Source organism: Delphinus delphis, chromosome 15 (genome assembly GCF_949987515.2).
Source record: "Delphinus delphis chromosome 15, mDelDel1.2, whole genome shotgun sequence".
Lineage (NCBI taxonomy): Eukaryota > Metazoa > Chordata > Mammalia > Artiodactyla > Delphinidae > Delphinus > Delphinus delphis.
The window spans coordinates 299435-312879 of NC_082697.1; the positions used below are offsets into that span (position 1 = coordinate 299435).

At 54.6% G+C, this 13445-nt stretch overlaps 1 protein-coding gene across 2 annotated transcripts in view; it reads right to left on the minus strand.

The window, feature by feature from the left end:
• Positions 1–475: 475 nt before the first annotated feature.
• DNAJC5 (DnaJ heat shock protein family (Hsp40) member C5) overlaps positions 476–13445 on the minus strand; it is a 30892-nt gene continuing 17922 nt past the window's right edge. The window contains exons 2-6 of one of the 2 annotated variants that reach the window (XR_009522247.1): positions 6708–6825; positions 5746–5959; positions 4914–5085; positions 4758–4830; positions 4376–4496 (exon numbers count right to left, since the gene is read on the minus strand). Coding sequence is in view for 1 of the 2 variants with exons in the window: in XM_060033249.1 (XP_059889232.1) it covers positions 4393–4496; positions 4914–5085; positions 5746–5959; positions 6708–6814 (597 nt within the window). In the remaining variant the exon portion in view is untranslated. Of the gene's footprint in view, positions 4497–4757; positions 4831–4913; positions 5086–5745; positions 5960–6707; positions 6826–13445 lie in introns of both variants that reach the window. The other variant, XM_060033249.1, reaches the window with a different exon arrangement.

Genomic DNA, 13445 nt, shown 5'->3' on the forward strand with positions numbered 1-13445 from the left:
TGAGGACAGGCCCAGGACTGGCCTGCTCTCCTGGAGAGCTGCAGCCCCGCTCACCCGGCCAGACAGCTGCTCATGAGCAGCAGGATGGAGGGGCCGCTGTCTGAGGGCGGCAGGGATGGTTCCCAGAGGCTGAGGTGGTAGGACGGTCAGCTGGGTGGATAGGAGGGGACAGTGGGACCAGTGGTTGTTGGCCACTGGCTTGCTGGCCGTGTCCCAGGAGGGCTCCAGGACCCACAGTCCAAGCTGCCCTTGGCGTGTGGCTCTCCCAGCTCAAACATTCCTTCCCTCACCCCAGTCGTGGTATTTAGAAAATGGAGGGGAGTCTGTCCACACTCAGACCAGGCAGGTGGTAGCGAGGTCCCAGCCCCCAGAGGACTCAGGAGGGCCGCTGAGCTCAGCTGCCCCCAGAGCGCAAGACTCCCCTAAAGCAGGACCACGCAGGCATCGTTAAATAAAGCACCCACCCAGCCTGCAGTGAAAACATTTATTTTTTACAAGTTATCTTTATTATAGGTCAACATTCAGACATAAGAGACCATCACCATGGGAAACCACCGTGACCCTCCAGCCCAGCCCCAGGGGTGTGCGTGGGCTCAGGGCGGAGGTCGGTCCCAGCAGCAGGACACAGCAGCACACGGACGATCGCGGTCCACGCGCCTGCATTTAGCTTCTAACCATGACGCATACATGTTTCAGTGTAAACTGCTCCCCTCGCCCACCCTGAAACACCCTTATTTCCAGGGAGACAAAATCACCAAAAGCTGCTGCCCACAGGACCCCAGGCCCAGCCGCTTCCTCCCCGGGGACCCTCCAGGGTGGATCTGGGGTCAGAACAGAGACCCCTTTGAACGTGGCTTTGTCACTGATTGTATCTGATGCTTAGAAAATTGGTTTTAATGTTTCAGGGGAGGGAGGGGTTTCCAGCCGCTCACCTGTGGGTCAAGTGAGCCCCCAGGTATGGGTGTGACCTTGGCAGCCCTGCACCCTACCCTGGAGGAGCCGACACTGGCAGCGCTCGGGCACCCGGCCTGCCGTCCACACTGATTCCAGGGACACAACAGGGCCGCTGTTTCCTTCTGTGCACATGGCAGAGGAGCTCGCCCAGACCCCCTGCTCCTGCCCCGACTCGTCAAGAAACCAGAGGCTGTCTGGGAGCCACTTTTATTGTACTGTCGCTTCGCCCCGGACGGCGGCACTCACGCCGCTGGGTGATATATACATATACACATATGTACACACACCGCCCACACCTACAGCAGAGACGACGCCAACCGCGCTTGAAAGGACAGTAAAAATGTAGCTTTTGCCACTTCCACAGGAGAAGGAGTCACAACCAAAATAACAAAACAGGCGAGTCCTGTGTCACAGGGGCTCACAGCTCAGAACGCTGGGAAAGGAGTGACATCAGTCACTGTTTCACGCCCCTCACCACCACCGCCGCCCCCCGCGCTGTCCCCCTGGCGGGATGTGCTGAGAGCCAGGGAAGAACGGACCGGGCCCCTCCAGGGAGAGCCCACGAGCCGGTGCCCGCCCCCCTCACAGGTGGTCTCACACCAGGTGCCACGGAGGCTGCCCGTCTCCCCAGCGGGCACGGCACAAGCTCCCTTGGAACAGACCGCCCGCGGTTAGAATACGCCAGATGGTCCCGGCAGGGCCCCTCCCCAAGCAGGAGCCCTGTGGACACAGCACGCCCAAGCGGCCCCAGTGGACACAGCACGCCTAAGGGGCCCCAGCGGAGCTGGCTGCTCGACTCGTCGGAGAAGTAGGAAAGCTCACGCACGAGCGGTAACGTCTACAGCAGGTTGAAAACAGAAAAACGCCCAGAAAGGACAAGAGACCACGTCACCAAGCGAAAACAGAAATGTACGCGCGGCAGCTCCCGTCTGCACCCTGCAGCCTCTCCCACGCTCCCGGCAGGCCACAGGCGGGCAGCGCTGTCAGAGCCTCAGGGCACCCAGCACTGGCCTCGGTGGCCCTGGAGCGAGGGCCGAGGCGCTCCTGTTCCCATCACAGCAGGAGAGGGTTGTCCCCTCCGCGCACGTGAACAGAGGGCCCTCCAGACACAACACCCCGCTCACCAGGGAAGCAGATGGGCCACACAAGGAAAAGGGAAATGCAACCAGGGACCTAGGTCTTCAGTCAGCGGGAGGGCCTGAAAGCACAGACAGGGAAGTCTTTGAAAGGGTTTCTGCCTCCAAGTCAACAAAGTGGACGTGCGTCGGGGTCAGGGCCGGGGTCAGGTGCGGGGGCATGGTCCAGGCCCTGCGCCTGGCCTCGGGGTGCCCAGCCCTCGCGGAGTCATCAGCTTCGCCTTGAGGATTGTTCTCATCACCGTCACGATTTGTTTAGTTTTTACAAATTCTACAGGAGACTGGGTTCAACAAACCTCCGGACCTGCCCCTCTGGCCTCCAGGGGAGCATCACGTTTCTAGTGGACGATCAGAAAGATTCGGGAACCAAAAGACCCGGCAGAGATCCGCCCTGACCTGCGTGACGCGCCTCGGAGTTTTCTGCCCACGAAGCAATGACACGGTCACTGTGGAAGGCGGCTGCCTACCTGAAGCCCAACCTCTGAACTTCGTGCTTGGCCGCTCTAGGGAAAAACAACTCATTTCCTAAAGTTATTTCCAGAAACGTCAGGAAGGCCGACTAGAGCCTGCTCTCAGGCTGAATTCTTGCTGGCCTGGAATTGGCACCTAAGACTGTCCTAGTGTCTGGCCTCCTCCCTGCTCCAGGGCAGGTCAAACAACGGATTTCTTGTCCTTCTGAGAGGCCGGATCTCAGCAGATTATTCCTCATTTAACATCAGCGCAGACCTCCCCTCTTGCTGACCGTCTTCGTGATTGTTTTCAAGGGCAAAACCCCAAACAAAACGGAACCCACAAGTGCCCACGGACCTGGTGCCTGCAGAGCCGGACGCTCACCCCCCACAGCACCGTGAGGGCAGCGGGCACCCGGGGCCTGGGCGGGGCTGGGGTGGGGTGGTGGTAGTCGGTGGCTCGGGAAGGTGTCCTGGTGCGTCTGACCTCCTTGCGTGCTGCCCCTGCCCCACGGCCTTCCCTACGGGACATTCCGGAGGAGCCCAGCAGTCACGAGGTGCATGATGGGAAACCAGACCCACTTGGGCCACGCAGGTCCCGCGGCAGGTGCTGGTCTGCGCGGGCCCAGCACAGCCACGTCTCCAAGTCCTCAGAGCAGGGGCCACCCACAGGTCTGGACGCAGACAAGACAGACTGGCTTCCAACAGCCCACAGACGGTGCACGGACAGAGGTGAGCGGGGCTTCTGTGGTCTGGCTGCGGGCTAACGAGCCCAAGGGCACCAGGGCCACTTGGGGACCCAACCCTCTGCCCTGAGTGTGCCTTTGGTCCAGCTGGTCCTTTCTCCGTGAGCCCAACGTCTCTAGCTCTGCCCAAACCAGCAACGACAGCCAAAGGGAGCAGTCGGAGGAAAGCGAGGGGGGGGTGAGAGCTCTGCGAAGCACAGAGGGGAGGGCTGTGCAGCCCACTCACCACGGGCAGCCTGGACTCCCAGCCCCTCTGACCACCACTAATTGGGCCGCTGCTGCCATCTGTGGTTCTTAGAGGTTCAAAGAGCATTACCAAGAGGCCAGGTGGGCCTGAAGGAATGTGGAGGACGATGCAGGGAAGGGGAGAGTGGAGGCTGCGGAAGGGGCCCCATCCATCCAGCTCATGGCCTGGGGACGTGTGGGAACGTCCCCACCCCGGGAGGGAGCACACTCGAAGCACGGGGGCCTCAGGTCAGACATGAGAAACAACTGCTACAGGCTAAGCAGACGAGGTGAACGGGTCCCGCATAGACTGTCCTTGGTACGAATGCCACAGAAACGCCCCGGCGCTGGGAGAGTGGGCCCAGCTCCTTCCTGGCGGGTGAGTCCAGAGGCCCTGCCTGTGGCCACATGGTTGGCAGGCCCGGGGCAGGGAGCAGACCCCACGGCTCCAGCCAGGCAGCACCTGCCTCAGGCCCCCATGGGCACGGGGAACGGAGCCCGAGCCCGCCTGACCGCGAGGGACCACACGGGCCGTCCAACCGCTGCGTCGACCTGCCCGAGAGCCCTGAGGCGGCCCCACGGCCGGGGAATGCGGCCTGGCCGCAACACGCTCACAGTACAGACAGACATGGAACGTAACCCTGCACATGCTATTAAAAAAGGGAACAACAGAAGAAGAAGACCGTAGCTAAACTGCTCGAAACACTGCATGCTACGCACTTCGTGTGTCAGGGATCGGCGGGTGAGCGGGCACAGAGGCGGGCTGGCGCTGCCCTCCCGGGGCCAGGGCGGCTCCCGCCCCACCTCTGGGACTACAGTCCATGATTCTAAGGTCGAGTGGCGGGGTGCTGACTGACCCTTGAATCACAGCTTCTCCTGAATTTAGTTGAACCCATCGGTGTGATAGCTGGGGTGGGAGTCGGCTGTGAGCTGGGTGGTCTCCGTGGCGGACGCCGGCTGGACGACGATCGGCGTGTCTGCGGCCTCTGAAAGCAAGCGACGCGTGGCCTCAGGTCGGGCCAGTGGGCCTCTCGGCCCCTGACACCGTCTCTGGGCGACACGCTCGGCCACCTGGTGGCTCGACCGGGGTCGGAGGTCGTAAGACAAGCGCCCAGGGCGGGGCGAGGCTGCCAGGACCTCCGCCCCACATGACCTTCGTCAGCGGCCTCGGCCCTCGGCCCTCGGCCCTCCCCGCCTACTCAGCTACCACAGTCTGCGGCGGGGACAGCCCTCCGCGCCTGCTTTACCTCCGGCGTCCACGTTCACACCTCAACCGTCCCGCCGCCACCACAAACACTCCCGCACAGTGTCAGTGCCCTCCTGTTTGACGAGACAGGGCGACACGTTCAGGGCCCGCTCCGGCCCCGCCCCTCACGCGCGCCCCGGGCGGCGGGCACACTCACCCCTCTCGTCGGACTGCAGCTGCGCTTCCAGGTCCTCGGGGGACACGTAGAACTCGGTCTCCTCGCCCTCAGGCGCCTTGGGCTTGCACTTCCCGCAGCAGCAGTTGAAGCAGCAGCAGAGGCAGCAGCAGCAGTAGCAGCAGGTGAGGAGCCCGCAGAACACAAACAGGGCCTGTGGGCAAGGGGACGTGGTTGTGCGGCGAGGCCGGGATGCAGCTCTCAACCTGCGCCCACCTCCGACCCCCGCCAGGGTCACAGAGGGGTCCTCACACCAGCAGTGGACTCTTTTCCAGATCAAGGAGAATAAAGAAAGCACTGAACACGGGGACAGGAGGGCAGGAAGGAGGAGACCAGCTGCGTAAAGAAGGGTAACTCCTGAGAGGGGAGGAGGGCTGACTGGCCGCTGCCAGACAGGCTTCCGACAGCTCAGCGCCCTGCAGTGAGCCACACCCTCGGGCCTCACACGACAGATGCTTTGGATAGAATCAGGAAACCAGGTAATGTTACAATATAAAACAATAATATTTTTTTCAGAAGTTTCTCAAGCTAGATATTTCTAACAAGTTTTCCCTAATCACAAAAATAAATCTATCCACGAAGTGATGAAAAAGTTCATTTCCTATTTCTACCACAGTGACTCACGAAAGAAAATGCTGTGGACGTCACCACTCGGCACAGACCTCGCTCTGTGCGCGCGGGCTGGACGCAGGCAGGCCACAGGCCAGCTACAATCTGCTGGGACCGGGCCTTTGCCCCTATCTATGGGGACGAGGAGCCCGCCACGTGCCCAGATCCACCTGGCGGGATGCGAGAGTGGGAGCTGCGCCCTCACCTTGGCCCACCAGCTGGAGAGCACGAAGTAGGTGTTCACGTTCTCCTCCCCGAACTGCTCGGCCACGTAGAGCCCCAGCGAGCCGTACTTGTCGTAGATGTTTCTTTTCGTGGAGTCCGTCAGGATGGCGTGGGCGTTGTTGATCTCCTTAAACTTGTCTGCGGCCTCTGGGTTGTCTGGGTTCTTGTCAGGGTGATATTTCAAGGCCAGCTTCCTGCAAACCAAAACCATCTGTTGGTCTCACGTCTCACGCTCATCCACCGGGATGGAGGGCCAGCAGAGGAACGTTTACCCGTCACCACCTCCCTTTCCAGCCGGCCACAGAACTAGAGAACACCAGGCTCAACAGCAATCTCTGCAACTGTCTAAGGGCAAACCTCCCGTGCTGAGCCATCCACAGAGCAGCAAGTACCCGGGTGAGAGCTGACCTGCGGGCGCTCCCAAGAACTTCCAGCCCCGCTGCTGCCCTCTAGCGTCCTGACTGTACATTTGCCAAATGGAGGGACAGGCAAGGAGCGTGCAGCACAGGCATTTTATTGTACTGATAAGGAGATAAGCTGAGAACACAGAGGACTGTGTCAACTGTCTGCACCAACGACAGTGTCGGTCTCTGGCAGCTGCTCAGGGACACCGCAGGGGAAGGGCAAGCTCAGCCATGCGGGAAGGCTCCCCCGGGGGGTGAGACCCTGCCACCACAGCTCAGCACAGCCAGGCCTGCCCCCCGAGCCGTCTGCTCCAGGGTCGGGAGTGTGCATGACCCCACACACTGCTATTGTTTTGTTTTTGTTGCCAAGAAAACATTAAGGTAATAATCATAAGCTATACGGGGACACACTACACACACAAAGATGCAGTGGAAGGGCTACCAGTGAAACAGCGAGTAGGCGAGTAGGCCGGGGAAACACGCGCAGATAAAAGACAGGAGGGGCGGGAGCCGCCCGCCCCGGGCCCAGGCCTCTTACCGGTAGGACTTCTTAATGTCATCCGAGGTTGCATTCTTGTCCAGCCCCAGAACGTGGTACAGGGATTCCCCAGAGGTAGAGAGGGAGCGCTGTCTCTGGTCTGCCATGGCAGGCTAGTCTACAAGGAGAACGCAGAGGAGACGTCAAAAACTACAGATAAAATTTAAGTGTGTGTTTTGTAGTCCCTTGGGCAACCTCTAAATAAAGACGTAAGGAGGCAAAGCTACAAAGCTGAAGGGAAAATGAAAATGAATCTCTATAGACTAAAAACTCCATTAAGAGGAAGAGATTGTCAAAATGGATAAAAAAATGCAAGACCCAACTAGACACTGTCTGCGAGAGACACTTTAAAAACAGAGCCTCAAAATACATGAGGCAAGTGCTGACTGAAATAAGGGGAGAAGCAGACAACTTCACAGTCACAAAAATCTTAACAGCCCTCTCTCAGAAACTGACAGGACACACACACAAAATCAGGAAAAATACCGACGGTCTAAAGAACACTATCAACCACCATGACCCGATTACCTCTATGACACCCGCATCCACAGAACTTACACTTTTCAAAAATCACCAAGACATACCACACGATGGGCCATAAAACAAGTTTTAACAAACTTAAGTGGACTGAAATCATACACGGTGTGTCCCCAACCCTAACAGATTAGAGACCCAAAAGGAAAATACCTATGAAAACCTCAGGTGTTTAAATATTAAACGATACACTTCTAAATAACATGCAGTTCAAAGAAAAGAGGACAGACATAATTTCTAAACTCATTACTGATCTAATAAACTGTATGTGATTACAGGCTACTACTTAAAAACAAGTTGATATATTCATAGTGGCCCAAACTCAGAAGCAACCAGGATGTCCTTCAGCAGGTGACGGATGAACTGTGGTGCACCCGGACAGTGGAATATTATTCAGCAAACTTGTGTTTTCCATGAAAAGACATGGAAGAACCTTAAATGCATTTAAGTGAAAGAAGCCAATCTGAAAAAGCTACAGACTATATGATTCCAACTCTGACACTCTGGAAAAGACAAAACTATGGAGACAGTAAAAAGATCAGTGTTTGCCAGAGGCTGGGAGAGGGAGGGATGAACAGGCAGAGCACAGAGAATTTTTAGGGCAGTGAAATTATTCTGATACTACAACTGCAGATACATGTCATTGTATGTTTGAAAATCCCCACAGAATGTGCAACACCAAGAGTGAGCCCTGATGTAAACTACAGACCTGAGTTACTCTGTATCAGTGCTGGAGCATCACTCAAAACAATGTACCACACCAACGCTAATAGACTGTAAGACTGGGGCGGGCAGGGAGTACAAGGGAACTCTCTGTACATTCTCCTCAATTTCTGTGTAAACCTAAAACTGCCTTAAACAATAGTTCTGCTGTCCTCAGAGACTGAGATTACACTAAGCTGTGAAGAAAAAGGGGCACAGAAGGATAAGACAGTCTCTGGAAATCACTATCTGAGCAGTGAAGTTGTCAACGAGGCAGACGGGTACAACGGCATGCCTGAAACGGCTGAAGGCCAGAGCACAGAGAAGGCACAGTTTAGGAAGCGTCTGAACAGAACCAGCACAGAGAGAACAGAAAATGAGAGAATCTGCCAGGCAGGAATTTGAAAGGCAAAGAATACAGGCAACTGAGAAAAAATAGTCAACTGAAAACAAAACTAGAGCTGAAAGAAAACACAAGTGTGCAAACTGAGGCCCCACCAGGTAGAGCACCGAGGCCATACTTCTACATCCTGGGCGCTAAGAACTTCCCCAAACAAAACACGTTTCGAATTCTAAGAAGAAAGGAGCTTCACCTTAGGATTCCACTATCAACAAAGTGTAAAGTCAGAAGAACGTATAAACGCCAAGAGTCTGGGAAAAGTACTGCTCGCGCATCTTCAATGAAACAATGATCTGAGGAGTATTTCAACAAAACGTGGAAAGAAATCAAGAAACAGGAAAAGATGTGACAAGAGGAGTGGTGGTGTCCCGGCCTGCGGGGGAGTGGCCCAGGCGTGCCCCCTCCTGCAGGTGGCATGGTCACTTCTGATCACAACACAGGACACACACATGAACTCCCTCCAGACTGGGTTCCGCAGGGGCTGGGCTCCCCTGGCCCCCTGTGGCCTCACGACACAGGCACTCCAACAGTTATGTCACAGACAGAGAGACACATACACAGAGAGGTGAAGTCAGGACCTGAACCCAAACCGAAGGGTGCGGCCTCCTGGCTGAGGGACACCAGGTCAGCCACCTCGGCACGAAGCATAAGAGACGGTGGTGTAGAGCTGAGGGCAGGAAATGAAACACGCCTCCCTTCAGTCCCAGAGATGGTGGGCTTTGCAATCAGGGTGTGAGGACTCTCAAGCCCAGTTCCGACAGCTTCCAGCTGCTTGGCGTGGCCAAGTCGCTGCCGTGCTTGGAGCCTCCCTCCTCACCTGGATGGACACAAGGACCCCCCCGACCCCCGCCCCATGGCAGGGCTGCACAGAGCCCAGGGACCCTCAGTGATGTTGATGATGGAACATATTCTCGTCAAGTCTCCATTGCTAGGAATTTCGTCCATTTACTCCACAACGGAAGTACCATGACTTCGTCAAGTTTAATTACTACTTGGCTAAGTAATTTTTTTGGTCCTTAGGTACTGTTATGGAAAATACAACTCTGACAAATCATTTTGTATTCTCAGTTACTCAGTGCCTACTAAATAGCGCTTTAGAGCCCATCCACAGGAAAATATCAATAAATACTTTTGTATCTGCTTATAGAACTATATGATTACCTGAGACGTCTAGAGGCAGTCCGCTACTTAATTTGACTAAAAAGAATTCCCTGTGGAACTTTAGCATTTAAGTCATGATTCTCCAGCACCGCTTACACCAGAGATCGCAGGCGTTCTTGCAACAAGGGGCAACATTTCCTAGTCTAGGACAGAACCACCCTAAGAAAAATCAGCACACACCTGGCTTAGTTACTAGGTAAGCTAGTCACTGTGGTTCATCACCTGCTTGTTCACAGGTACAGACAGATCACTGACTTTCAAAACCTTAGAATTAATTTTCTTTTCTGTTTTTTGTTGTTGTTTTCTACTGCTGAGTTTTAAGAATGCTTTGTATATTTTGTTATATTTTAAAATATTTATTTATTTTTGGCTGCGTTGGGTCTTCGTTGCTATGCGGGCTTTCTCTAGTTGTGACGAGCGGGGGCTGCTCTTTGTTGCAGTGCGCGGGCTTCTCGTTGAGGTGGCTTCTCTTGTCGCAGAGCACAGGCTCTAGAGCACGGGCTCAGTAGTTGTGGTGCACGGGCTTAGTTGCTCCGTGGCATGTGGGATCTTCCCGGACCGGGGCTCGAACCCGCGTCCCCTGCATTGGCAGGCGGATTCTCAACCACTGCGCCACCAGGGAAGCCCCAGAATGAATTTTCTTAGTTTCAGTGAACTGCCAGCAACTATGACCAAACTTGAAAGGCTGACACCTGTTCAACGATACACGCATCTCCCAATCCCGGGGATTAAAAAGCAGGTTCTGCATACCCAGTCCTTAGTGCCCGGCAGCTTTCCCTCCCCCACCAGGTGTGGCGCGACCCTGTGACACTCGGTGCCAGAATGTGGTGGAGCAACGCGGGACATTCTGCCTGGACACTGACACCATCAGGCAAGTTCTCCCCACACAGAGGAACAGGTTAATGCTCATGTGGATTCAAGAACGTATGGAACCAAGAGCTTCCAGAAGAAACAACTTGGTGATAAAATCCAGCCAGTGAAGATGTGAACCAGAGGAAAGTCATCAACAATGGAAGCCGGGGCAACAGGTCTGCAGGCAGGCGACAAACCCACAGAAATGCAAGATCCCGACTGAGGGGCGGCAGGAGCTCCAGCAACAAGCCCACCGCAAACCTCCTGGCCCCCACGGCGGGTCAGCACACGGGTGGGCCAAGTGTGTGCAGCCCCTCGGCCCCAGCGGCCCCTGGCACACGGGCGCCCCTGGTTAAGGGGGCGGGTCTGCCGTGGTGAGAGAGCAGCAGTTTTATTAGTATCACCGTGATCTTCTGTTTGCCAAATTCGAGGGAAACTGGAACGCTTCTATTTAAAAGACGATGTGGGGACTTCCCTGGTGGCACAGTGGTTAAGAATCTGCCTGCCAATGCAGGGGACACGGGTTCGAGCCCTGGTCTGGGAAGATCCCACGTGCCGCGGAGCAACTAAGCCTGTGCGCCACAACGACTGAGCCCGCATGCCACAACTACTGAAGCCCGCATGCCTAGAGCCCGTGCTCCACAAGAGAAGCCCTGCTTGCCACAACTAGAGAAAGCCTGCACGCAGAAACAAAGACCCAATGCAGCCAAAAATAAAATATAAATAAATAAATTTTAAAAAGTAATAAAAATAAAAGACGATGTGAGTATCTTCGGAAGGTAAGTATCTGGTAATCTGGTTTCTGGGAAGAACCAGGGAGTAGAGGTTAAAAGACTTCTTCTGGGCTTCCCTGGTGGCGCAGTGGTTGAGAGTCCGCCTGCTGATGCAGGGGACACGGGTTCGTGCCCCGGTCCAGGAAGATCCCACATGCCGCGGAGCGGCTGGGACTGTGAGCCATGGCTGCTGAGCCTGCACGTCCAGAGCCTGTGCTCCGCAACGGGAGAGGCCACAACAGTGAGAGGCCCACACACCGCCAAAAAAAAAGACTTATTCTTTGTTGTCTACCATTTCTTTACCTATTCCCATACTATTGCTTGATTTTTAAAATCATTTTCTTCTGTAGCCTTTTCTGCACTGCATGAACTTTTTATAAATCTATGTATGTATCTTTTTTTATAAAAACTACAAAGTTGTCGTTCTTGTGCTTCCAGATGCATGTCTGCCCTCCTAGAGGCTCTGCCACAAGTCACTTCCAGGACACACGACTTTAGCATGTCGGACTGTCGCGGGTACTGAGAACCCAGCCTTCCTGGCCGACAAGGTCCTTTAGCCCCAGGAGCCTGGCCCACATTCCCGTGCACTAACTTCCCTCTCACAGCCGGCAAGTCTCCAACAGTCCCCACAGAATCCCTTCTCATCAGAGTTCAAGAGCAAGCTGTCCATTTGGGGATCTGTTTTGGCTACTAGCCAATCAAAGGGACCTTAACGGAGGATCCAGCCAACCAGGGTCTAGTCAACTCCAAATTCTCCTAAGAACCAGCAAACATCCTCATGTGGACTCCCTCCAACCCAATTTTCAATCATTAGAGTTTTCTGACATCACAAACAGTAAGAGCGAGAGACTAAATAAACTTCGTTATATTTTAATGAAATCACTGACAGCACAGCGATGGGTCTGGACAACTCAAGCCTAAGTTAATTATGTCTAAGCCAAGAAGTCAAACACCAGGAAAGAGCAAGCTGGGGGCAGTAGAAGTCAGCACAGGCTTTAACACCAAGGCTTACTTTGGTGCTATTCGTCAAAGTATTATTACTCTAGAAGCTGGTGTGCAAGCTTTTTGGTAAAGGGCAAGACAGTAATATTTCAGTCTTGTGGGCCATACAGACAGTCTCCACGCCCCAAGTTCTCAGCTCTGCCTTTGAAGCACGGAAGCACACAATGTCTAAAAGAATGGGCACAACTGCGCACCCATAAACCTGACTTAATTACGGAAGCAGGCACAACCCTTGACCCAGGGGTCAAGTGATGGCTCTCTTGTGAATTATTTTAGGGAAGCTGGGTGTTGTGAACAGGCACTTACATTTGCGTGCTGTGGGCAAGTGTCGGCTTAGTTACTGTGACTCTTTTTCGGTCCTCAAAGTTAACTCTGCACAAATACAAAACGAAGACGTGGGCAAGAAATGTTGTGAATATGCATTTCCAATCAAGATGGCAAAATCCAAAGAAATTTGTTGCAATGTGAAGCAATTAGGCCAGACAGCAGCAACAGCGCCCACCCCGAAAAGCTGCTGGAAAAGCTGTGAACGAGGTGATAGCATTTTTGACATAAACCCTCCAAGTGTACTCACTGTCGTCCCCCGTCAGTCACTCTTCTTACTTTAGATCACGGTTTAAGCACCACTAGCTCTGGCTTCCGAGGGTTTTTCCAACTGGAATCTTAGGTTCCCATGTAATACGGAACAATGACCCTGATAATATCTTCATACCAAAGAACAGAGAAACGAGATCCCTTACTTTGTGAGTTTCTCCACTGAGATGAGGAGAGCCCGCTGACTGCATCAGATACAAACTTTCCCCGAGGAAGACACCTCCCTCCTGTCACCGCTGGCGGGTACGGGATTCCGGCACAGCGACAGTGCAACCCTACACCCAAGCAATAAAGACGACTTTCAATGTGCTTTGCTGGGGCTCCAACGACGATGACTCTGTTCACAGGACACACGTCTGTCTCGAAGGGCGTTCACCCTTCCCCAGGATCACAGGTTCAAAAGCATTTACACACACGCCGGGTGCTGGGCAGGAGACACCACCCCTGATGCCGGGGAGTGTTGGGGCGGGAAGACACCCTAAATCAGGGTGAGCATAGCTCCCCTAGAACACCGTGATGGGAGCAGCAGAGGCCCACTGCAGATCACCTGGCTGCAGAAGACAGAATGAATATGGACAGAATCACGCCCAGGCCCAGCAGTCACACTGCTGAAAACCAGAGATCAAGAGAAAATGGACGCGTTGCGGAGGAGCGAGCGTGTGAGCCGTATCCTCCTCGTTAGAAATCACAGCACCCAGAGGGTAGTGGTGCCCAACTTGA